Raw genomic sequence first — 27,064 nt, 5'->3', positions numbered from 1 at the left:
CAGTTAAAGGAGAAATAGGTCTTGAAACCTCATGCATATCACCGACATCACATCCCCAAGGTTCTCAAACCCAGGTGTGAGTCAGAAATCCCCTGGAAAGCTTGCTGAAATACAGACCACAGGCCCCATGCCCTAGAACGGGTCTGATTCAAAGAATGTGCAGTTCTGATAATTTTCCAGGTGATGCTCATGGCCCAGGGACCACAGTTTGAGAATCGCTGTCAGAGACAAGTCTTTCTGTAATTGGTAGGAACCATACTGCTCTGCGGTCGGACTAGAAATTAGATAAGGGGGCCCAGCAGGCATGGGCAGATCTGCCAGTCCACTTTCGGAGGACTCTTCCGACAAGAGCCTCTTATCACATACGAAAGCCAGGCATGGTCTCAAAGCTAGATGTTTTCCCCCTCAGGCCAAAGGTGAAAGATTAAATATGGCTCTCCCTCAGGGAACACGATCACTCTGAAACAAACGCAGGCTCATTTTCAAAGCCAGAAATTCAGAGGGAATAACCTCCACGTTTTCTGTTAGCAGTATAATCCAGAACAGACAGGCGGCCTTGCTTATGGGTGTCTCATTCTTTCCCCATGCCCTGGAGACCCTCTGTGAAAAGAGGGCAAATACCCACGGCTCCTGCCCCTTTGCAGGAGGAGGAAGCATTCTCTTCAGGGCGGGCTTCCCTGTTCTGCACACCTGCAGGCCAAGGGCCCCTCTGCTTCGGCCCTGGGAAGGATGCCGAGATCCACACCGGCATCTGTGTGCACAAGTCAGCAATCTGTCGGGGGGTGGGGGGTGGCACGCCGGGGTGGGGACCTCTGCTTTCCCAGTAAGCAGCCTCACGGCGGAATGGTGGGCCCATGCTAACTGGGAGAGGCTGCTTGTTCTGTACTTTGGGAGGAAATGGTGCTCAGCTCCCTGTCAGAGGCTGAGCATCAATCGGTTCCACTAATTCCTTGTTGAAATATGTGTAAAACTGCTTAACTACACTGATTTGAGCTCCCCAAAGGCCGTCCTACAATTCAGTTTCAAGATACCTTGCTCTTTCTGTGTGAGGTTTGTGAACGAACCACCAGTCAGAGGCGCGGCGCCAGCCACCACCTCATGTAGACCAGCATCAGCTGTGGGTCTATTTAGTAACTTGTAGACACTGGGCTGCCACCACGAGCCTGGCTTGTGTCAGGAGCTGGGGACCTGAGGGCCAAGACCTGACTCCCTGCTGCAGGTACTGAGCCAGCCTGCCTGCCTTTGGCCTCGTGTCAGCTCCCCCGCAGCGTCCTGTCTCCCCCTGGCAGAGCCTCCTGAGCTGTGCATAGGCACTAACTGCACCCACGGTCACAGTGTCCTGGGAGGACGGTGGCCCAGGCAGGAGGTACTCTGGCTTAATTACAGAATGGTGATGACCACGGACTTGGAGAAAACCAGAGTGGAAGGGCCTTAGAGACCCTTGAACTAAGGCAGGGAAAAAGTCCAGAGGGGCAACATGTGGGTCCAAACAAGACGGTGATGTGGGTCATTCAGGAGGCAGGTCAGAGGTGATTAACAGAGGCTCCCCCGGTCCCACTGACTCAAATATCAGGTTAGCTGGGGTCCTGGAGCCCCAGCACAGCAGCACAGACTCCCAGAGACTGGAATATAACAACGCTCTTCCAGTTTTTTTCTATATTCCAAATCCATCTCACTAAGACACTTACTAAATTTTAAAAGAAAAAGTGAACTTGTGAAAATAAACACATAAAATCTGGGCCCAGCAAGGTGACAGACACCAAGAGCTCTGAACTGAACTGCTCAGCACCCTTTTGCATCAGCTTTCTCCATCGTCCACCAAGGGCTTCTTTTTTGCTTGTCCAGGTTCAAGAGGAGAGTGTGTGAACCTGCATGTGGGGAAGACAGACATCGCTCAGGTCCCCTCTGAGGCTGAAAAATGGGAATGATCGTCCACTTTCTCATGTAGGTTTAAAGTATCAGGAAGACTGGAAATGTGTATTTTGTACAGTAGAGAGAGGGGGCAACTCCACCCTGGGCAGTATTTACACCAATGTTTCTCTCAGGAGCCTTGCAGTCCCCACACTAAGTTCACTCACAGCACCTCGGAGGCCTAGACAAACACCTGTGTGAAGGGGCCCGGGTTCTGGCGCACCTGCAGGGACACGTCCACAACTGATGTTTTCCATGCACTCTCTTCCTATGGCCAAGTTCCCTGTACACAGGGATGAGGCCCCCTGCTGGGTAACAGAGCACGGGGTGGGCAGGGCCCGCCACACCGTGGTTCAGAGCCCAGCTGTGAGACCTCAGCACTGCAGTCCACTACATGGAGCTTTTGGTTTTCTCATCCGTCAACGGAGTAACAGTATCTACTCACAGCGGTTCCGTGTGGCTGGCAAGAGATGCGGCATATAAAACCGGCCTCAAGTGAGAGTCAAACATTTTTTGCTATGGTTTCATTTTTAGAAGTATGTGGAGGGGGTCCATGTGTAGCCATACAGCCATAGTCATATGAGAGGGGAGGGGCCTGGTTTCAAAGACAAGCACAGACCCCTGAATTTGCCTTTCCATGTATTAACAAGGAACAATCCTGCCAATCCATGGGTTTGATGTCTAAAAAGCAGCCAGAGAATAACTTGTATTGAGAATGTTTACGGTCATGCTGTTTTACCAACTAAAACACTGAAACAGTATTAAGCGCTTACTAGGTGCTGCAGATTAAAGAAATGAATGAAATGTGGGGTTGGCGGGGGGCAAGGCAGAACACAGAAAATTCTTAGGGGAGTGACAACACTGATTCTGTAATGATGGATGAATGTCATTACATATTTGTTGAAACACACAGAATGTATAACACTAAGAGTGAATCTTTAGGTAAACTATGGATTTTTGGGTAATTATGATGTGTCGAAATAGGGTCATCACTGGTTAAAAAAGAACTACCATTATGGAGAGTGATGCTGCTAATGGGGGAAGCTATGCATGCATGGGGGCAGAGGGCACATGGTAAATCTCTCTACCTCCCTCTCAATTTTGTTGTAAACATCAACAGCTCTTTAAAAAAAAAAAGTCTTATTAAAAAAAAAGTGCACAAAAATGAATGAATGTCACATAGCCCCAAACATAAAGAGCTAATTCTGTCTGACAACTAGAAAAATGTAAAATTTTCAAGTCTCCTCCAATCTTCATATTGTAAGAGAAAGCTACTGAGGGAGGTGTTCTTTAGCTTTATAATCTGGGGACTATATCTCTGACCCAGAAGGCAAATTGGGGTTCGACTACAAAGCTGACCCGCAGGAATGGCCCATCTGCGAGTATGAGCTCTCTAGTTTGCAAAGTAGAGATAATACTGGACCCAGGAAGAATATGAAAGTCTAATTAAAGTGCTCTGATATCCCATGAGAAAGGCACTGGGGCATTGTTTTAAAAATCATGATCATGATTCTAAAAACAAAGGTGCTTCGTCATTTGGTACAAAATTCAGGAATGGAAACAAAGTAAGGAAGATTAATGTGCAAAGATTCTTTGCAAGAATAAAAGGCAAATGTATAAGGTATTTTCTATAGTGATGGAAAGGATTGCTTTTTAATCTGTATTTTCCCTGCCTTTTATTTATACTTGGATAATTCTCATTGCACTGTACCTTAGTTATGTGATCACAATGACATCCTTTCTAAACAGTGAGTTCTTTTTTTTTGCTTTCCCTGTATCCGCCTTAGATACCTGGACAGAAGATACTTGCTCAGTTGGCGTGGTCTCTCTCTCTCATGTCCTACAGTATAAATTCCCAAAGCCAAGACCTCTGAATTACTGAAATTCAGGTGAGACCAGATATACACCACACCCTATATCTATTTTTGCTGGCCAACATAAAAATAGTTCAAATGGTTTGTTTTCAATTGTGAGACGGAATTCTGCCTGCAGTGACTTGAAGCAGCCAAGTTATCCTGAAAGTGGCCTGGAAAAAAAAGGAGGGGGGAGTGGAGGTGGGGGAGGGGAACAGCAGACTCTGGAAAAGCTAACACAGCCCCACAGTTCCCACCCGTGTGTGAAGATGTAAAACCCCAAACGACTTCTGCTGGCAAGACTGTGAACCACAAAGAGGCCATGTAAGCGGGCTCCCAGCATTCCCTCACACGCACCCAGCTGCACAGACACATCTACTCTGGGGAACCGAGTACCAGGACACAGAGTTAGGACAGAATGACTGCTGTGTTGGCAGGGTGGTGGTAAAGAGCTTGGTTTCTAGACAACAACAGGCTTGGGACGTAGGCAGCCACTCAGAGGCACCCACTGAGTCTCCAGGGACTCCTCCTTTAACATCCCCATCGCATGGGGGTCTGACAACAGTGCGATGTGTCCCTGCAGCACAGGTCTACGTGACAGCACGTGGTCCTCTGATGCCCCAGCAAGTAAGGCGGCTCTGTACTGTCCAACCACGGGAGAAGCCTGCGGGGACCTATCTGAACTCTTTATCCACGTTCTGGGTCTATGCTGCCTCAACCAGTCGGAGGGGAAACCCTTGGCAGTCTCCTGAATCCTGACTTTAGAAATTAATATTCTCCAAGATTCTACACTACTGTACAACCGTCCCTCCTCCATTTACATTTTTAACGAGTTCCAGAACTGCAAGAACCCATTTAGTTCAATCCTGTCATTTTACAGATTTTGAAACTGAGGCCCAGAGACCTGAGGTCATGCAGCCAATCTTTGTAGCAGAATCAGGCCTCGAGCCCTGGGCTTCTGACTCCTAGTAGCCCTGTGATTTTCCTAACAAATATTGCTTCCTCTCAGCACATACCTCATTTTGTCTTAATAGACTCAATTAAAACAGAAAAAGGATTTCTTTAGTCCCTTTCCATTCTATGTCACAGATTACATTTCAGGCACTAAGTTCCCCATACAATGGCATCCCTATTTATACAAAGCTGTGAACAGGGAGAACAGGGGGAGGGCTGGCACTGGACCTCCACCAGGGTGTGCCTGACCTGCTTTTATTCAGACTCAGTAATTAGAAAGGCTGTGGGTCTGTAGGAATTATTCATATGCAACAGCCATACACTACACATTTATGTTAAACATGTCAAATCCGATTGAAATCATGCCTGCCAGCACCGTATTCCATAAACACTCTTTCCCTAACAGTTGCCCAGCCCTTGCCAGCCCATTAATACCTCCTCTAACAGCAATCTTCCACAGATTCAAATCAGGGACGCTCCACTGCACTAATTGCTCTGTGTTAGGTGAGCATCATGGATTTAAAAAAATTAATAAAATAAAATCCCTTCAGGCCATTCCCCTGGAAAAACAACACTCAAACTACAATTCTAACTCAAAATTTTATGAAACTATAAACATGGCCGTCAGCGACTTCTGAAGCATGATCACACTGTCATGTTAAGTTGAGCTACTGCCCCATCTTTTTTTCTTTGTTTGTCTTTTAAAGCACCAGTACCCCTCCACCCCCACCCAGTCATCTTGTCTCAAATTAGCTTAACTAGACCCAGCTTACTGCTCTGTGGCTGGAAACCATGGCGGTTACAGGATTTAAATAACCATTTTGCTATGATTCTTTGCCAAGAGTTCCATTTTTTCCCCCTAATTATTGGTGATAAAGCATCACATTAATTGTATATCGCTTAATTTATAGCAATTAATGGGTGATTGGATAATCATTGCATTAATTATTGTTCAGCTGCTGACACTGGGGGCTCTTCAATCTAGAACACACACTTTCAAATCCACATTGCTGCAAGAGAACAAGAGATCACTTTCACATTTCAAAAGAGAAAAAGCACCGAGTTGGATGGTAGAAACGTCTGTGCATTAGGGCAGAGGCTTGGCTTGAAAGAACCTTCCTGTATCCTCTCTTGGCCCACAAGAGTGCTTTACATGTGCCTTGAGTAAATGGGGCCCCAAAGTGTTTACCAAAGGCTTGTGTATGTGCCAGTACCTGCCATCATGGAACCCAGGCTGGGGGCTGGTGTGTGACACTGGTCCCGGTTTTACAGATGAGACACCAAGGCTCCAGGAGGCCACGGTCATCTGCTAACTGGTGGGCTTCCTAACCCCAAATCAGGAGAGCGCTTCCCACTTCACCAACCTGCCTTCAGACTGTGCATGATGCTGACTCACTGTGAGGCCTATTCATGGCTGACAACCCCAATCATCTTGAACACAGAGGTGGCTGTCACATTAGTGCGACCCCTGTGCAAGAGTCTATACTCAGAACAGAGATGGAAACTAGAGCAGATGATTCCACTGAAAAAGTCCCATTGTGCAGAGATGGCACAGCATACTGGCAAGAGCTGGGGCTCTGCCCTCAGTTAGAGTTAGTGGTACAGCCAGCATGCAAATCTAAGTCCATCTGTATGTCTTCTGGCAACTTGTACCAGCTCTCCTGGGGTCAGTTTATTTATCTGAAAAATAGTGGGAGGAGGGAGGGTGAGGATCAAATGAAATATGTATAAAGCAGCGCTGCCCAACTCTTTCCATGTCTTGATGGACACAGAAAACGATGGCAAGTTCATAAAAACACAGCAAGTTGGAACTGATTTGGCTTCAGCAGCCCCCAGCTCCACTGGGCCAACACGGTGGCTGGAGGTCAGTACCTGTGCACCTGTGAACAGGTGCGACCTGCTAGAACAATGCCGAGCACAGAGTTAGAGCTTAATGTAGCCTTACTATCTGGCAAGTTATTACATCTGGGATGCATCCTTTCAGGGTTAGTTTTGCATCTTTTGAGTTTCTATAGCTGCACCGTCTAGTATTTAAATAGCCACATGTAGCTATTTTAAAAATTCATTAAAATTAAATTTAACTTTTATTCAGTTCCTCAGTGGTACAGCCACATTTCAAGTGCTCAATAGCCATATGTGGCTGGTGGCGACTCTACTGAACAGCGTAGATACCGAACACTTTTATCGGCACAGGAAGTTCCCATGGGACGGCACTGATCCGCAGTAATACTGTTCTGATGGCTGTGGGAGTTGCTGAAATCCCCGTGGACTGTTACCTCCCCTGAAGGCGAGACCTATAATCTCATGGAACTTGGGAGCAGAGGAACACGGCCTAGTGCCTTGCATGTGGTAGGGACCCAGCCCCTGACTGTGGGACTGCTACTGCCACGATTCAAATCATTATCTTCCTTTCTTGCTGCCACTCGAGGTAAAAGACCTGACATCTAAATAAAAGAAGCTCAGTGAGGGTTACCAACGGACACCAAAAAGGAAATCTGGAGTTCCCATTCTAATAAAAATAAATAACTAAAAAGTTTTAGTAAAGATTATCCATTCCTGCACAAACCTCCAAACTACATAATCAATAGCCGAGAAAATGCCAATTATCCAGGCCCATTTGAAATATTATTAATCTGCATCCTGAGCAGCCACTAATCAACAGTACAAATTGTGAAATCACTATTTATTTATTTGCTGGAAGGAAGCACTCCCCATCACATTTAATCAGACAGGAACAGCTCAATTTAGGGAGTAAATGGAACAAATGCACTTTTTTTCCCCTTAAATGAAATACTAAGGATCCTAAAGCTGGTTCACAAGAGGCTGCCAGCACCTGTATCGATTCCAAGATCAAATTGGCCCAAGTACCTTGATAAAACCTGTCATTACACACTCAGACAATATAGACAAAATTATGCTTTGGGTCTTAAGAGGATCACTTGCAGGCATTAGGAAAGAATTTTTGCTTCTGTCTTTACTACTGTGCAAATGGCAAGGTGCACCTCTTGACTTATTCATTCATTCTCTCTGTGTCCGTCTTGTCTCTGCCTTTTGGAGATAAAGATTAAGTATGGCCTGTTGCTTAAATGAATGAAAAAGAGAAAGTAGAGTCTTATCAAAGACATTCGTTTTTATGGCGCTCGTTTTAAGTCTTTCAGTGGGCTCCTGATGGTCTAGCAGGCCGCCGAGCACGCCACAGACACGCCCCGCTGCGTGGCGAACACTTCCAGTGTGACTTGGTTTAACCGCCCTCAACACAGCTTGCCTGAAACCACCAAAAGTATTAGAGAAGCACATATAAAGTGCCTGGCACCCAGTAGGAGCTCCGTGAATGGCAGTTACTTTGTTTTCTTAGTGTTCTAGCACGTAGAATGCAGGGAACATACGTGCCAAATATTTGCACGATCCCAATAAATCCTTTATGTTGTTCCCTCTCAGCCTCTCAAAATTCCCAGAAGCCACTACATGCTGCCCGGCAACAGTTCTGCATTCATACATGAGGACCCCAAGAGGAAATGCAACTAGCTGTCCTCATCTTCCTTAATTAACTTATTAAAAGTAATAACAGCAAAACCTTCCTAACACAGAACTTAACCGTATGCCAGGTACTGTTCTAAATTTGTGTAGCCCCTACCTACGTACAGCAAACACTGGGATCTTGGTCCATGCAAAGCAACACAGGACGATCCTCCCCCAACACTCACGGCCTTTGGGTCTGGGTGTCTATCCCCTATTCTCTGGCCCTACCTTCTTCCTAGGGTGCTCGGCCACATCCCCACAGCATTATTTCAAGCACACACCTCTGACATCACAGAGCCCAGGTTGAAAGGGGATGATAAGAGGCACGGACAGGAAAAGCCCCCAGTGTGCCTGTCCATCCATTCAGCTGCACTGATGCTCTGTCCGTCTCCTAGGACACCCTGAACAGGGGCACATAACCTACTCTGCCATATCCCGCCCCATATTTGGGAACTGTTAATGCTGCCTCTCCAATGTCTCTTTTCCAGGCCGAATTGCCCCAATTTCTTCAGCCTCTTCTCAGAGGCAATATTTCTCAGCCTTCAGTCATTTTCACTGCTCTCCTCTGGCCTTACTCCAAGATTCTGTATCTTGTTTAAATGATGAAGCCAATGCTGAACATAATTTAGGAACAGTTGTGCCTGGAAAAGTAACAAAGGCCCCACCAATACAGACTCCAGAAGGTAAATATTTTCTCAAAAAAAAAAAAAAATCAAAGTATTATAATATCAATCATGGAAGGGAGTGAGAATTAGGTTGACCAAAAAATTATTTGTTGCTTGTCATATCACCTCCTCTAATTGTTAGGGTTGTTTCTGGGAGACTCATCTGTCCCAATAGGTCCTCTTAGAAATGACTTTGCTCCTCTCCAAAACAGCCTCTGCTTTTCTTCCTAGTCCCCTTATAGAATCCTATCATCATGAGAAATGGCCATTCTCTTCCTCTCAACACTAGCCTTTTCAGAAATATCGCTTCCTTTCCGGACTTTCTCACTTTCTTCTGCTTTTGGTAAGACGTCCTCCTGCCTGGCTGAACGGTTGCCCACCTCTGAGTGTGTGTCCGGGTGTGGGCACTCACCCGGGTGGCGGAGGAGGGCACAGGAACACGCAGAGCCCACCCAGGCCCCCAAACACAGGTGAAGCCCCCCCTTCACTGCTGACTCCTTAGGCCAGGGGTGACCCTGGTCAAGTTCCACATGGCGAATCCCTCCCCAGGGCTTGGAAGCAGGTGGGACAGGGACTTGGACCTTCAACAGAGGAAGCATCACAAACAAGGCGAAAGCAGGTAAGGGCCGCTGAAGCAACGTGACTGCAGAGACCCGGAAGCACAGGGCCAGACACCTGGATGCTCGATAAGCAACATGGCTTTTGGGCCATTTGAGAAAAAAACTTTAAAAACAATTGAATATAATAAGAGAAGAATGAAGGTGACCATTCTAAAAAGCAAAAACAAAATCCCTCTCCCCCTGGCACAGAGCCAGTGTGGAGTTTCTTGGCGTAGACAGAGGACGCGTCTGCTCGCTGTGACCTCGCTCCAGGGGAGGAGCATCGGGGGCCTGGGGCGGCCGCACACACTACCTGTCCACTTGCCCTGGTCCTTCTCGCCTCCACTCTCTTGGTCTTTAGCAAGCTCCTCCGGGTCAGCAGCTGCTTCACTGGGCCCTTCAACATCTTCAATGGCTTCTTCTGAAACAGAAAAGAAACAAAACGTCAAGGATTCCAAGTAAAGAGACGATGAGGGGCTCTTGGCTCCTACTCCAGACAATGACCAGCCACACAACATGGACGCCGGGCTCTCCTCTTCCCAGTGGCCCCCGAGAGGCTGACTGCACCATGCATACGCCAGGGTCTGGGGAAGCACGGGGGACTTCCCTTCCCTACTCATTGCTATGAGACGTGCACATTTCCAGATGGGTTCTGAATGCTTCATTTGAGCTTGTCTTATTGAAAAGCCAATTGTGTTGAAGAAATAACTTCCTCTGACTTCCTGAAGTTACATGCAAGTCTTTTACACTTGAAAATGCACAAGAGGATCCACATGTTTGCTTCTTGCCCAGTTTCAACCCCAGTGCATCCTGGCACTGACCTAGACTAGACGCAGTCGTTGACCCCTCAGAGGCCTTACAATGCCCTGCACACATGCCAGCCTGCAGCAGAGTTTTTTTTACAGTCATTCACAGTCTCAGGAGTCCCAGAATATCAGTGATATGATTTCATCAATGTGAAAGTTCTAGAAAACAAATGACACGTGTGGACCTGCCCAGTCAGTGGCTAGAAGCTAGAACAACTGTAGAGAAGGGGGAAAGAATGGTACAGAATCATATGCTTTTATTATGAAGTCATTCCATTCTTTAGCCACCACTGGTTTAAAACTAACCAGGGAAATCCTCTCCAGCTCAACACACAACGCTCTGGTCAAAGTATAGGAATGGTCATTTCCAACAGTAGGTTTACCGTGAGGTGAAAAGCCAACTGCCCAAGTGGGGAAGGAGAGGGCAAAGACACTCTGGATGCAAGAGAAACTGTTCTCTTGTTTTTCTGGCCCTTTGGGTCATTATCCAAAGATCCATTAAGAACAGGTGAAATGAATGAATAAGGCAGGCAATGCAAGGTGGGTTAATGAGGAAATTATTAGACCATGAAGAGCACACCTTCCTGGGTGTGGGAACATGAGAGCCCAGCTGCCCACATTTATCACCGGAGGCCAGCACCAGACCACATCCCCAGGGACCAGGTATCAGGGTCCAGTCTGCGACCACGGATGTGAGCTGTGTGTGTGTCCAGGGTCACCCTCGGTCCCTCCAACTGCAGCTCCACATTTGTATATTTCAAGGTGTGATATCCTCCAAGCCGCCAGAAAAATCGCTTCTGAATTTCATCTTACAAAGGATGTAAAAGGAGCTCAAAGCAAGTTGACCTCAGAGCATTTATAAAACACTTGAGCAAGAAAGCATCTATTTAGAGTCAGATTTTCCCAATCCTTTCCGAAAGACAATGGAAGTCCAAGGACCGGAAAACTGAACTAGGGGTCAGGGAACATTCTTCATTATCACCAAGAGGGAATTTATGAGGCAGTCGCGGGGCACACGGATGAAATAAGAGAGTGCTTATTTTCATCTTCAACTAAGAGGCTTCCACATAGAATTTCTATGTCTCCTTTTCGCCTCATTGCATGGCAAAGTTAACGTCATGTCTCCCCACACCCACCGTAGTTCAAACAGAGAAAAATCAGGCGACCATGGTCTGAAGGCAATCAGATAAACAGCGCCATATTAATACTATACATCATTCAGAAGAGGAAGAAAAAATTTATATACAAGTGTTAGTGGAGCAATAACAAGCAAGTTACACAGTATGATATATGTCCCATCTTAATTAAGTCCAGGCAGGATTTCAATGCACATTTTTAGGCTTTTGATAAAATTGTTCAACACTGTAATTATAAAATCCATCTCTGAATGGTGATACCAGCATTCAGTCAATAGTATTAAATTGGGTCTACCCAAAGCAGCTAGGTCTCTTAAAATACACTCATTTGCTCCAGTACATGCGGTGATACAAAATATCTACAGTACTATTACATTAATCAAATTTGATCATGCAAAAAGATGGGCAACAGCCCCTCGCCCCTCCTCTCCGGCACACACATACATTATCACCTTAGATGGGGACAGTCTGACACCCACAAAAGAGGGCACCCTGATGTGGTGAGGAACAGTGTCTGAAGGTGCTTCTCTGCAGAGGAGGGAAGGGATTTACTCACTGGGAGGCATCTCCAAGACCAGCCCCTCTCTCCTGTGCATCATGTGGGCCATAGCTATCCACCCAGCAGTTAAGAACTCAGTCACTCTGGCACTGACTCAATTCTTTGAGCTTCTGTCCAAACAGAAGGTAGAGACTGCGGAACCGAGGACTAAGCGCATCACTGGTGCCCGGAGCAACGGAACTCTACATGCTTTGTGAATATTCCTGGAAACTGCATTCTATGAGCCTATGCATTCTGTGTTTCCTCCCTTCCTGCCGACTACAAGCAGAAAAATGAAGTCAATTGCGTGCCAACAAGAGGCTAGGCAATAAAGTTTAATTCGGGAACTTATTTTGCTTCTCTCTTATTTTTAAGATTTAAAAATTGAGTCCTTTTTTAGTTCGGTAGGCTTAATATTGTCATTTGTCACTCATTCACTAAAAAGCTGCCATGTGCTGGGAGGAAGATGAAATTATTAAGAAACTCCTGGACAAGCCAGCTTCCTTCACAAGCAGATCGGGGTCCTTCACCCCTGGCTAAAAAGTAGGTGCCTGGTCAACCCCAGCAGGCACTTCCCTGCAGTTCCACCTGTGACCTACAGGTGTCGCCCTCTGCATGGCGAGGCCTAGAAGGGCAGCTAGCTGCTGGAGGCAGACACTGTCTGGGCTGCCTAACCTGAGCATGTGGAAATAATATACGTCTTCAAGTGAACTGTCTGGTCCTCGGGAAATAAAATAGGACATTCATAAGCAGTTACACCATCTGTCTTTATACCATCATCATCAACAGCAAGAGGAAAAACAGCTCTTTAAAATGGATGAAAGCCCAGGCTGACAGTAACCAGAAAACTGTGAGCTCTGAATACCAATAAAGGTAGAGAAATGATTAAAAAACAGACATACCAACTATGAATTTGCCTGGACAGCTCAGCCCACAATGCTTTGCAGGTGGGTTATGTGTCACTGGTCCTAGAAGCCCACAGAGCAACACCCTTCACTAAGACCAGGGCCTGGTCTCCCCGCACTGCAGATGTGCGGGGACCAGGGGTACGATGGCACCCAGCTCTGGACCGGAGAGCTGCATCCGCACTCTGAGCTCCTGGGCTGCTCATCTAGCCCTAGCTCCTTTTAGCGATGCAGATCTGATATCCACGTGCTGATGGAACACACAGAGGAGGGGAGGTGTTTTCCCTGTAGATCACAGATTGCATTTCCCCCCATGAAGTCAATGGTGACTGGCTGGGGTCATCACAGAAGCTGGTTTCCCCTCATATAGTATCAACTGCTGACAGATGGAACAAGAGAATGTGACGGACTGAAAATCTGGGTTTACCTGTAAAACCCTGTCTGTCCCTCAGATGCCGAGGTAGCTTTCTTTCAAGACACATGACACCATTCTGAAGGCCCAAACAGACAAATCACCACCATCTTCTCCCCAAAGAAGTCTAGTTCTATTTCAGAACCCAACCAGAACACTCAGAAACACCTTTGCAGGGCACAGCCAGGATCTGGCTGAGTCCCCTGGGTCCCCTGGGCTGCCAGCTCTGGGCAGGAGGCTGCAGGTTTGCTGCATCCCAGACAGCAGGCCTGCTGTTTAGAAGACTGCAGATAAAGGGCCTCTAACACTCTTGCAGAAACCCACTTCCAGAATAGGTTCCACAGTAGCCCTCAAACGAGGGCACCCCTCTGCCCTGTTAGGAGGTATTTTCATGTCAAAAGGTGAGGTAAGTGGAAGCCAAGGCTGAATAACTGAGATCTTCCCAGTGTCTCCTCTGCCTTCATCTTCCACGTAAAGTGGCTGAGAGCCTTTGAACATCTATTTCCATCACCAACCACCTCCTTCGTGCAAAATGCCTCCTTCAGGCAGCACCTACTGGCACTCGGGCCAAAGCCAACCTGCTTATGTCACTCATTGTAGCAGGTTAAGGGCAGGGCCCTCAGGTGTAAGAACCTCAGCAGGTAAATATATTCTAAAAGGGAGGGATTCATAGGGTAGCTTACGGTTGCGGGGTGACCATACCACAGATCCAGAAAATTTCCCTTCAACCAAGGTGATTTTGTTTACCACAAATGCAATTGTTCTCTTAACACCATATACGCACCATGTTGGCGAAGGTGGCGGCATGATTTCCCAATCTGTGGTGGAGTCTGCTCCCAGAGGAGGTGCATGTGCCAACTGACACACTCCTGGGGATTTGCAACACTTGTATGAACAACTTGGAAATTGGTTTGTGCAAAGAGCACCAGGCAGCAGCAAAAACAGGGGCGGCAGCTTCATGAAGTCAGCACTCAGCGCGGCCACGTACACTCCCCCAGCATGTTCCCCGAGAAACCTACCAGTTGCTAAAAGAGGATACTGTTCACCCAGTAACTGGAGCGGAGCGTCGTGTCCATTGGGTGTCTTTTACAAATCGCTTACAGACTTGAAGGAAGGGGAGTCAATCAATAATTAAGACTAGTCCCTCTGTTCCTAACTCTTAAGAGGATAATGTAGATTAATTCAAACCTTCCCCCAAACCTGACAAAGCCCCCACAGTGCTAGATGTGATAGAAATTTGGAAATTCTCCTAAGAAGCAGGGTGTCTGTATTCAAGGATCTCAGGCGATTGTTACTTAAATAATACACCAATCCGAGATCCCTGAAGAATGAAACGGTTCTTTCCTTTTTCTTTGGGGGGAGCAATGTTTGAGGGTGGGGGTGAAATAAAGTGCGTTTGCCTGTCGGCAGGCTCAAGAGCTGAGAAACATTAGCTGTCATGAACCACAATCAAATCAGGTTTGAAATATTTAGCAGTGGCTTGGAAAATGCGGTGGTGCAGCTCTGACAGGCAAGCTGCGCAGACACCCACTTTCCATTATAATGGAAATATCAGGCCTGCTCTGAATATGTATAACCCAGAAAAATGTATTGATTTTTCATTCGGCATTAAAAAAATGAAATAGCCTGCAGCTGTCAAAAGCCTTTTGTTAAAAGCTCATCTTTCCTGGAATGAGGTTTACCAGAAACAAGTTTTAATTGTATGTAGGACCTCTTCTTTGAAAAACAAAATAACCAATCTGCTTACTTTGAAGATAGGGTTAAAGCTTTTGCTTTCTCCATTTTTAGCCGAATTAACCCAGGACTACCACCGCCCAAGCAGGCAGGAAAGGCCGGGCACACTCTGACCAGCAGGAATGACAAGGAGGGTGGTGGCCACTTTTGCTTGGGTCTTTGGTGGGGAGGAGGGACTCCATGACTGTGTCTTGTCCCCTCTGGTTCCCATAACTCCTGCGTAGGTGCTGGACTCTGTGGCTTCAGACTCATTGTAGGACACCCTGACCAACCCACTGTCCTCTCAAAGCACTGGGTGGCTCAACTGGGAAATGAGGGCGGAACACTCTAGCGTGCCCAATCCTTGTGGCGTTTTGTTATCCACAGGAAACCTGTAATGGCTATACTTCTTCAATAGAATATGCATGTTTTATTTTGCAAATAGAGGTCACATCAAATCTCACAATATAAAAGATGACTGCTAAAGTCTAGACCACTTACTTAGAATATGATCCAGTGCATTACAATTCTGCTACAATAAAAATGTGTAACAGTATATGATCTGTGATGTGGACGGACAGACAATCCTGTTGATCCAAGCCTAACACCCCTAGTCTGATCTTCCCTCTCCAGGCCAGGAAGGATGAGGTGAATGGTGGCGACACTGTGGCTGCACCCATGTGGGTGGGCCACTAATTGTGCCATTCTCCCTCTGTGACGTCCTGGCACAACAATCTCACTGAATGGTGACCACTAGTCTACCAGTGGGTGACTTTACATGTGCCCTGACAGTGACACCCAGACCCGGGATGCAATACTCTACTTTGCAACATTCCTGAATACACTTTCTCAAACATTTAGTCCATAGTGTCTTCCCAGCCCTGACAGTGTGGCTGGAAACTGCCTGACATGTTGCTTGGAGTGGTTAGGTTTTCTGGGTGGCCATACCACAGCCCCAGAAATTTCCCTTCAATCGAGGTGGGTTTGCTCCCCACAAATGCAAATTGTTCTCTCAACGCCCCTTATGCTTAGCATGTTAGTAAAGGTGACTGCATATTCTCATGCTTATTAAACATGGAAGAAGGAACTTACAAATCTGTGTGGAAGTTCTTCCTGGGTAGTCATCTGTTATTTTTAATTGTGAGCAAAGTTTATCCATTCCACTTTTTCCACTTATTAACAGGGTATAGATTCATTGAGGAAAATGATGAAATCACAAGATGAGGGTCCCAGGATCCCCATCAACACTGGTGAGTGGAACATTCTGAGATACAACTATCAGAGTCTGGGCAGGAAACCTTAAGGGGTGAAGAATGAGGGCAGGGGGTGTGTGGAGTTGGGGTGGAGGGTGGGCAGGGCCCCCAAGCCTGGAGCATTCATTTGTCTGAAGGGTAGTATTTCCCTGCTTTCTTAGGACAGGATGCCATGTGTTTCCAATGGATATGGGAACCCCATGTGTTGACAGAGCCCAGGGTGCTGTGCAAAAAGTATGCTCTCCACATGGTTGACAGGAGAAACGGCCCCCTATCCCCACCACCTGCCCGACCCCTCTAAAATCTCTCTCTACAGTAGGACCCCTCACTCTGGGTTTAAGGGATGGAAAGGCAGAGGCAGGTTTCCTCCTCCAGGTTGCCCTTGTCCTCGGCATTTTCTGTGTTTTCACCAGGCTCAGCTGTCTGCCAGGCTGGGTCCCCTCGGCCAGGGTGCTTCCCCACCAGCTGGAGTGGACAGTTCGGGCAGCCTGGTGCTCCAACGTGGAATTCCCTGCCCTGGCGTCATTTTGTTCAAAATGTGGCCAAACTGCTAACCAGTTGTTTTAAACACGTCTGCCTTCTTGAGAATGACGCCTATGAGAACAGATTTCAGTCCTCTGAGAGGTAAGAAGATGCGAGTGTAAGGGGGGTACCAGCCCACCCTCCACGTCCAGGGACAAGCTCTTCCGCATGTGGACCCTGTAAGTCATCATTTAACCACAAGGATTCTTTTTACCAGGAGGTGTTCATTTACAAATACCCCCTGGGGCCACAGCACCCGTGTTTCTAGACGGAGCCTGAAAGGGGTGGAGGCCTGCCCGCCTTCCAAGGGCCGCCAGGGAAGGCTCTGCAGGGAAGGCCTCGTGGAAGGGACTTGGCCTCCCGCTGCCCCCACCCCACAGGCCCTGCCTTTTGGCACCAGGCTAAAAGAATCAACACTCTGAAGGCAACTGTGGGTATTATTAAAATGACTAATTGGAGAATAGAGACCATTTATGCTTTTGTATATTTGAAGATCTTGCCACTGTTTACAGAAACGAGAAAAATGGGGATTGTGCAGCACAGAGGAGCCTGGGCAGGCCGGGCCGGGCTGCAGCCCGCGTGTTCAGCCCTGCTGGGTAAAGTGGGGGCTGCTGGACAAGCATGCAAGGCTGGGGAGCCTCTCCGTTTGCTTTTTACTTGACTTCGCCTCCCACCTGAGCGCAGACAGGTAAGAGCATGTTATGGGTCTGAAGCAGCTGCAGCCCGCTTAGGCCTCCCAGAGAAATGTCCCCACTCTGAGCTGTCATCCTGGGACAACAGCACAGAAGTGAAAAATGCTGTCGTTATGTGGCGAGGGATGGGCCCTGCCACGTTTCGTCCCAGGGGCAAGGCTGCTCGGGCATTTGAACAGTGTGTCAAAACCACGCTAGAATTAAGGGGGTGGATGGGGGTCAAGAGAGGAGAGAAAGGGAGGAAATGCCCGGAGCCAGTATTGCAACAAGTTTCATTTATCTGTGTTCTTAGCAGAGGCACCTGGTTGCCCCCTGCAGAGGTGCAGAAAGGATAAAAGCGGGTGTACGGTGGCAACGCACGATGGGACCAACTATGTCGCTGACTCGCCCAGTGGCCACAGGAAGATTTTTATTTTTAAATAAATGGAAGATGTGTTTTCCAGTTTGTAAAATACAAACCCAACCCTGAAGGGGTTCCGGAATCCACACTGAACAAGAAACCCAGCTAAGTCCCGGAGCTCTGAAGTAAACCAGCTTCACTGGGGGCTGCTCCGCTCGGAGCCCCGCAGGGCCTGGACTGGTGCTGATACATTCACACGGGAGAGGTAAAAAAGGCAAATTCCCCATGCATGTCTGTAGCAGAGCGTGATGTGATTGTGTTGTCATTTATGGGAAATAATCGCAGGCCCATCTCTCCCCTTCCCCCCCATTTTCCAGTCCAAATAACCATGAAAAATTACACTTCGATGTCAGGGCGACGACAAAGGAGGCATGCTCTCTGGGAGCTCAGAGGGTCTGCAGGGGTTTTTCCTTCCTTTGGACAGAAACTACCTTCAATTGTACTTCATGTAAAATGTGATCTAACAAATGCATTTTGACAAGATCCTTTCTCTCTTTCTCTGTTCTTTCAAAAGGTAGTTTGCACAGTTTAACATCACACCACATTGGAATGTTCTGGAAAGAAGCAGCATGCAAAACAGAAGGTCCTTGAGACCCAGAATGGTGGTGTCTTTCCCCCTCTGTAGAAAACAAAGCAGTGGAGAAAAAATAATGATTCTAACTCAGAAGCTACTGAGAGAGAGAGAAGAGGAGGGGAGAGAGTAAACAGAAATGTCTTAACAGCATATTGATAGGCAAAGTGACAAAAGCCGGTTAGGAGGAGGAGGAGGAGGGTCTTGATGGATTAAGAAGGGGCCTCATCTGCTTGCTCCTCAGAGCAAACCACTTTGAGGACCTGGAAGCATCCCCTAAGGTATCAGGATGTGCATGACCTGGGGTTCAGGCCCACACGGGGGTGGTGAGGAAGGGAAGCCTCACTGGCGGGGTCCCACTCCCCTCCGAGGGCCCCCTCCACAATAGAAAGGGACATATTTCAACCAAACAGAGCTGCCTGAAAGCTTTTTAGCATTCCAGGTGTGAGGCCTGAGCAGTCCCTACAAGCATCTGTCTTTCAATAACACTCAGTTTGAAATAAACACTGCCAGGCCTCTATGGTTGGAGGAGAGAAGACAAGACAGATAAACACACATGAGTGATAGAAAGAGTGTAAATAAGGAAAAAAAATTAACAGTTTCCATTAAAGACGACTGGTATCACCTTCTGAGTCAACACTGACTTGAGAGATTTGGGGCTTAATGAAAAAAAAAAAAAAGAAATCTATGATGTGCTTCCTAATTTATTTATTTTTAACCAGAAAGTACTGAAAATACACGGATGAAAAAAAGTCAAGGAAGGGGCTGTGAGTGTACTTCAGCTTTTCTCTACAAATGAAGGGGTATGGAGAATGAACAGGATGACCGGAAGCGATATTCCTGGATGGTGATTAGACCCTAATGGGTATGAGTGAAACCTTGTGGGGTGGCTCTCGTAACGGGAACACGCGCTGGCGGATGCATCTGTACGGGAACGACACCAAGGGAAGGAAAGGCAGAGGAAGCCAGGAGGACCTGAGCCCTTTACAGTGCTGGGGAGAAACGGTTTGACGATGCCCAATGGGATGATGGAATTATTTGGAGTGAGGATGTGCAAAAAAAATAAAAATAAAAAAAATGAAAAGAGTAAGAGGCGAACATTTTGTTTCAGGCCATTGAAATGAACAGCACACAACTGAGAAAAGTAAACCCATGACTCCTGGGGTCTGACTCACACGATGACACCTATGAGGGACTTGAATCTCCAGTTGCACTGCACTTATGCTCACAGGGTCTGAAGGGTCCCTAGACTATTAGGGAAACAGCTTTACCCCGAGAAGCTCAGAATGCACGCAGGTATTAGTCTACTCTCACCAGTGTACAGCACAGTGAGGGGCCGACTGTCAATGAGCTTCATTTTACATGATCACAAGCCACTTATATGCACAGCTGGTAAAACAAGCTGATTCATAAAAACAAAGCACAAACAAAGGCTTATATTTTCTAAACCAAATCCGGGGAAACAGACATCAGGCCAACTTGAGGCGATGCTGCACCCAGAAAAGTACTGGCTAACCCGGTTCTCCCTTGGCTGGACTGAAGTGTGCACAAAGGCCACTGCATAGGCAATGGAGCTGCACATTCCAAGACGCAACGCTGGACACACGTGAACCTGGGATGTGGCCTCGAACACAGTCTGACATCTCCAAGCCCACTGGGGAGTCTCCGGGTGCATACCATACATTCATTGCCTGGCACAAGCAGAGAAGCTTCTGCTGGGAGCATTTACAGTTACATTTAAGGGTGCATCTACATGGGGAAAGTCAAAAGCTGAGCCATTCTCCAAATTCACCAAGTCCCCAAATACGCTTCAGTCTGGAATAACCAGGCAGCTGAAGCAATGTATTTTAGTTAACATTGCCTAGGAAATTGCAAAGAAAGTGAGGCCAGAAGTTGAGGTCCAGAGAAAATCCAAAGGTTTATGTTCAAGAGCTTTCCTGTATTAATGGAAGAAAAAGCAGATAGAGCTGCTATGTTGCTGCCATTTTCAACATGCACCTTCTATAGCTCCTCTGTACAAAGGGAGCCCAGTGGGAGAACAAAAATTACTGGGCCTTCTTCCTCCATTTTTGAAATTTCCAAAATCATGCCAGTGGTTGAATACAAAGCCTCTGTATTTTTAAAATTCAGATCCTGTATGATGAAATGTTCTTTTTCAAGGATATAACAAAAATGCCATCACCACCCCTACCCTTATCACCCCCCCCCCCATTATCTGCACTCCCCCCACCCTTGCACAGTGATTCTAGGTACAGCAGCACAGGTTTACATGTCCCAGAGCTACAGGCTGTATTTTAACCTCAGCATTGTCGGCACCTACTTCTCTTTTCCTCCTGTAAGGTGTTTCTGAGATCTAAGAACTTAAATTCTCCACTCACACCCATGTTCCTTAACAGGGGGAACATTTGAAAACAACGAATACATGAAACTACAGAGCAAGAAAATGCTGCCACGAGAAGAGAAAGTCACCAAGGATCTATCTGGGCAGGAAGTGCGATTCAGAGACACGGCATTGGTGCTGGACAGCTGGAGGTAAGGGATCTATAGGAATTTGTAGCACACACTTACACTTTAAAGAAAAAATGTTTGGATGTTTAAATTCTTCTGTATATGCACACTGCACCTAGGGTAAGGTGACCCAAATAAGGGTCTTGGAAGGAGAATGAGGGGCAGTGGCCATGGGGGGAACAAGTGGTCACTTAGTGCGATGTGACAAGCCGGGGAGGAAGGAATGGGCCGTCTGGAGGGTGAAGCTGTGCTACAGAGGCAAGCACATTCCAACAGTGGTACCAGAGTTGTTCAGAGCCAATACCTAGTTTTCTTTGCATTTTGAGACAAAAGGCATGGCATGGATAAAAATGGGCTCACCAAGACCAGGATAGCTCAGAAACCGGCCCCCAGGAACCCAGACACCATGTTTCCAGGCTAACAGTACCCTGCTAGCTTCCTGCTCAGTGGCAACGTGGTACCCAAAATAAAACCACCTACACACACACACACACACACACACACACATACTCTCTCTCTCTCTCCCTCCCTCCCTCCCACCTACACACACACACACACACACACACACACACACACACACACACACACTCTCTCTCTCTCTCTCTCTCTCTCTCTCCCTCCCTCCCTCTCCCCCAACTTCATGCTCTTTCTGGAAGGGGGCTCCTAGAAGCACTGCTTCCAAATGGCTCTCGAGGCAGTGCCTGTCATACATATTCTAGATCCAGGGTGAGGACCACGGGGCTGCCGCAGCCCGGAATCTCTGCCACAGGGAACTAGCAAAAGCCAAGTAATTGCTTTTTCCCCTTCCACTAATAAGCTTTTCAGCAGAGGAAGAATTCAGCTTCCTGTAGTCAACAGGCCCTTTTTTCCCTGCCTCTCCTCGCTCCAAATAATCTAAAGTGACTGCAATTTCAGTCCTGGCTCTCCAGCATTCAGCACCACCGGCTGGGGTCAGAGGGTGTCAAGTGAGGGCTCTCCATCTCCTTTCTACTCTGCCTTCACGCCACCCGTGCTTCTTTGTAACCGAGGCAGCCTGCCTCCCCAGCCTGGCCATTATGTGCATTGCCAGCCCACTGCTCTCGCCGACTCCAGCCAGGATTCCAGGAAATGTTTAAGGCCCAGAAAACACTGGGGGAGGGAAAAAAAAATCTCTTCGCTGCAAACAACTGATTGGTAATGACCAGCATCAGATGCTCTGGCGGCCTGAGCCACTAATTTCCCGGTTTGGAGAAAATGCATTGCAGTCGGCATTCTTTTTTGCGTGGTGGTTAAACTGTGTGGCTGCTTGTGTGGTTTTGGGTTTAGTTTTACGCAAATGACTTTGTTTCCTAAATTCTTAAGATCTTGCTACGTATTCATGGCGTTGCTAACGTCAAGCGTGGCTTCTGCCGAATCAGCAGCGGTGGACCTGCTCCGGAGAGCTCGGCCCCACCCCCTCCTCTGCTGTCTCCCACCCACATGAATGAAATGGGATTTCAATTCAGAAGGGCAGCACCAGTGGGTCCCTTCTCGGTCTTCCTGATGTAAGGCGAGCAAACAAATGGACAAAGGGAGAGGGCTCGACAGACAGCGAGACAGGCGGGTGAAGGGGGCGAGGAGCCAGCTGTTCCTGTCCCTCAGAGGGGACCAACAGAGAGGACATCAAAATGAGAGAGGCCTGCCTATTTCTGGAAAAGCTGCTCTGAGCAGAGGAAAGAGGCAGGTCTGGAAAGATGCTGCTTAGTGGGCTGACAGCCAGTGCCCATGAGGTTCTGGAAGGGAAGGAGAAAAGCGAAGATGCACCGGTGGGGGGGAACGGACGTATGTCCTCTGGCCCCACCCCATGCCCAGAGGAGGTGGGCACTTGCTCCTGGCCACAGCCAGGCCTGTGATAGGAATTTATTTCCCTCAATTAGGTGCTCCAGGCCCCAGTCTCAGTCCATCAGCACAGCACAACCAAGTCAATGAAAGGCTCCTTAATGAAGTAATCACATGCACGGGGGTGGCTGGCACCTGCCCACTGGGCCACGGCCGACCAGCCTGGAGTGGGGCCACACTGGCTCTCTGACCCCCGAGCCCCATGTCAGGTCATCCCTGTCCAGCAGCAGGAGCCTGAGGCCGGGGTGGCATCTCCTCTGACCCAATCACAAATGCCCTGATGCAAAAAGAAGGAAGCGACTGGCAAAGTAGGACTGACCAGTACAAAACACTGACTGCTCCCCTTTCCTCCTGCCTGAGTGATCCTTCACTGCCAGGGGCAGATGTGAGGGTATGAGCCACCAGAGGCCTTGCAAGCAGAGAGGGATGGGACACGCAAAGGCCCAAAGGGGGAGCGGGCTGGCCTGCTGGAGGAACAGGAGGTGCAGGGAGAGAAGGGGGGCTGGCAGGTCTTGGGAAGCAAGGACCTGTCAGGCCAGAGGCACTGTGACACACGAGGGTCTTCTGCGATCAGAGCAAGGCTCCTCATTGGTACCCCTTCATCTGGTCAGACGTGGCCCGGCCGCCCCACGTTGCCTGGTAAGCAGAACATGTGATGAACTGTGGTCCCCTCCTGACAGGGCGCGGGGCTTGGGGGACACCTGCACAGCCTGACACAGCTGCCCAGGTGGGGCTTCCCACAGAAAGGTGCTTAAGTTCTCTAACGTGTGTGTGCAGTATATAAATCCAGGTATAGATCAAATCTCCCTGACCTTTCCCCTTTTCTGGGTGTGTCAGGGGGAGCAGACCTCCAGGTGAAGAGATGTAAAGAGGGGAGGGGTACACTGCAGCGTGTTGGCGGTTCCGACACCCAGGCACCAGCAGGACCCCTCTGACCATCACGGTCCAAAGCATCTCCCCGTGAAGCTGCGCGGCACCACCAGGGCTGGGCTGAAGGACCCTGGGCTCAGAAGGGCCACAGCTCCAACCCAGAATTCTGTCCCTGGCTGTTCTGCACGTCCCTTCTCTGGAACTGTACTGCCCTTTCACATACACGAATTTCAACACAGTTTGCAAACTATAGGGCTACATGACCTGGGCAGGGTTGCTACTTTAATGTTCACTCTTCCTGGTACAAGATGAATTTGGAGTGTGGGGGAGGGGGCTTTATTTTTCTTAAATGGACTGTTGTGGAAAGACTGTTCCACTTGACACTACGTACGACGTGTCTCCCCCTAGCGACACCCACACCTTCCTGCTGCTCGCACCACCGCCCTCCACCGTCTGGGAACTGCAGGCAGGTAGCTCGGGACAGGCGGACAGGCATCACCTGCCTCTTCAGACAGCATTTGGCCCCAGTCCTCAGACCAGTTACCTCAAAATCCCTGGGGTCCCCGGGACAGAGAAAATGGGCAAATCCCCAAGTGTCCTGGGTTTTGTTATTACACATTCATGGGTGAACCTGGAGCACCAACAGGGCAGCTGGCCCATCGCCCATTTCCGTGGCCAGGAGACGAGAGGAGCTGGATCTGAGCTGGGAGGGAGAGAGGGAGGGGGCCCCTTCCAGGCCTGCTGGGGATCCGTGGGGGCACCCAGGACTGGCTCAGGGAGGTGAGGCCCAGGGCCAGGTGGCAGGGGCAGGAAGGTGTGAAGCAGGGGATATAGGTGGTGGGCGAGGGGGCAAAGGCCAGGAAATGGGAATGAATGCACCAGGACCCGAAATGGGCCAAACCCATCCCAGCCTCAAGGAACTATTCCTGCAGGTCTCCACGGGGATCGCAAGCCTGAGGAGGAGGCTGGGTAAAGGGAACCGTCCCTCGTTTGCCCTTTCATTCCATTCAGGTCAGCAGGAGGACTGCGTTTTTGGGGAAGGGACAGGAACAACCACTGGAGCCTTAACTTGGCTGCTGCCTTTTACAGTACGCTTCCCAGAGCAAACTGCACCAAGACTTCATCCATCACCAAAAAAGGCAGCTGTAAAGACACTCAGGGCCAGTCCCGCCCCGGCAGCCACCCTCCCCTCCACTCGTGGGGGGGCGGCGACCCAGGCCTGTACTAATCGCTCCTGTGGATGGTGTGCGGTGAGGGGGCCACTCCCAGTGCTGAGCAGTTCGGAACTTCCCAAATCATTAACCTTTCTCGGAGTGCATTGTGCTGGGAGGTGCTCCCTCTGCAGCCTATTCAGGAGCCCTATTGATCTGCCGCACACTCGGTGCCTTCAAAGTTGTTTATGATCAATATGCAAATTGCCCATGGCATTGATCTAGTATTAATTTTCAATTAGGGAATCCACAAGGGGTCTCTGAGGGTCAATACCTAACAATGCAAAGGAAACTCCACTGAGGAGTATCGGGCCTGCCGCTGATAACAGCTCCCTAAGCCTCCTTCTCAGTGGTCCCAGGTCCTGGGGGCTGTCACCTTCGCCCCGGCTCCTTCCGCTGCCTCCCAGGCTGGGTCTGCGGCTGCCGCCCTGTGACTCCCTCCCCGGGGCCCCCTCCCCAGCCAGTGCCACAGGCACACTCCCTGGCCTGCCCCTGCGTCTGGACACCCGCTCGGACCGATGCACCAGGACGTGCCTCCACGCCTCCCCGTGCCACACCCAGACCCAGGACCACTCTGTCCCCCAGCTCCCCAACCACACATACCTTTTTCCTCCCTCTCTCCCTCGCCCTCGTTTCTGCTTAGTCATGGAACGTCACCTTGGCACGCTGCCACAGCTGGAGCTGGCGAGCTGCACGGTCCCCAGAAATCTCAGGCAGTCAGGCAGAGCCGCCCCGGCTGCCAGGTTATGCTTGGCAAACACCCCACTGATGTCATTTCAAAAAACCAACGGGGGGAGGAAAAAGGCACAGCTTCAAATCATCTGTTTCTCCTTCTTTCTTCTAGCAAAATTTTTCTTCCTAATGAAACACGGGCTGGGGGGCTGGGGAGGGGTAGTTAATCACTTCACCACTCACTCGCGGTTCCCAGCAGAGGCCTCGGCCCCCTCCAGGAGCACAGGGCAGTGCATGGGAGCCACTGCGGGGGTGTCCCTGGGGACAGCGTGCCCAGCTGGGACTGCAGTGACCCGGGAACTCAGCCGTTCCATTACAGCCCCTAACAGGCCCTGAGAGACCCGCGTGGGAAAGCTGTGCCGCCAAAGGAGTGGGCAGAGAGTGGCACCGCCCGCTCTCCCCCAGGCAGGTATGGGGGCGGATGAGCAGGGCCCAGCAGGGACTCCATCTGCTCCCTCGCTCTGCCAGGGGCTCGGAATGCAACGTGTGTTCTTCACTGTCTCCACCTGGAATAACCCCTCAACGGAGTCTCAGGCTCTCTCAGATCCCGTGATCCTGCTTGAAGACCCAGCTCCTCACCAGACGGGGCGGTTGCCTGCCCACTTTTGGCACTGCCATTCATGGCGCAAACCTGCGCATTAGCCACCCAGGCTAATTGGTTTATGGATAACATTAATTACTATGTTGCTCATTAATGGATGAAATCTTTATTGGTGCCATTGATCAGCCGACTTGTTAGCTGGCCTCCTAACCAATGGCGGATATAACAAGCTCTCTTATTGGCATATCAATTAATGCAATCAATTCCTAGCCAGCGGCTGCCATTCGTGTTCCTGGTTGTTCAGGGGTGGGAGCAGGGGCATGTTAAGCGTGCCTTTACTTAGAGCTCCCAGTTCTCACCTGATTTCCAGGTGGTGTCTCTGTCACTTGGGGCTCATCCATCAAAAAAAAAAAAAAATTCACACCTACTTTTCCATTTGTAAACCACCTTTCTGTGTTCTATTGGGGGTAAAAGTGTTACACTCCATCAGGATACATAAGCTATAAGGAAAAGCGGGAGTTCTGGGGACTGTGACAGCAAACAGGATTGGGGGCATTGGGAGATGAGTCTAGCCTAGGCACTGATGGAAACGATTCTGTCCTGACTGGCCTCTGGCCAAATTTCAGGCAATGAGGAGACCCGCCTGAAAACACAAACCATAGTCATCAACTCTCTGCCCACCCAGGGAAGCCTTCCAGGCCCCAGCTTCCCTGGTCCACAGTCACATCTGCTGACCACACCTAACTCAGTGCCTCCAACCAGTCGCCCTGCAGAAAAACATCACCTGCCCATCTTCAAGCCCCACCTCCGGTATGGGAAAGAACTTGTCACACTAGGGACCTCCACCTCATTACCATTACCACCTGCCCAGTAAATCGACGCATACAAGCAGCATG

The 27,064-nt window shown here is 49.0% G+C and overlaps 1 protein-coding gene across 6 annotated transcripts in view; it reads right to left on the bottom strand.

Moving 5' to 3' along the window:
* Positions 1-27,064, bottom strand: part of ZFHX3 (zinc finger homeobox 3) — a 235,847-nt gene that overhangs the window by 33,883 nt on the left and 174,900 nt on the right. For 5 of the 6 annotated variants that reach the window (XR_005027249.2, XM_036897929.2, XM_036897933.2 and 2 more), the window contains one exon: positions 9,815-9,922. Coding sequence is in view for 5 of the 6 variants with exons in the window: in XM_036897929.2 (XP_036753824.2) it covers positions 9,815-9,922 (108 nt within the window). In the remaining variant the exon portion in view is untranslated. The remainder of the gene's footprint in view (positions 1-9,814; positions 9,923-27,064) is intronic. The other variant, XM_036897930.2, reaches the window with a different exon arrangement.

The sequence above is a fragment of the Manis pentadactyla genome, chromosome 15, assembly GCF_030020395.1.
Source record: "Manis pentadactyla isolate mManPen7 chromosome 15, mManPen7.hap1, whole genome shotgun sequence".
Classification (NCBI taxonomy): domain Eukaryota; kingdom Metazoa; phylum Chordata; class Mammalia; order Pholidota; family Manidae; genus Manis; species Manis pentadactyla.
This window is presented reverse-complemented; position numbering and strand designations above follow the sequence as displayed.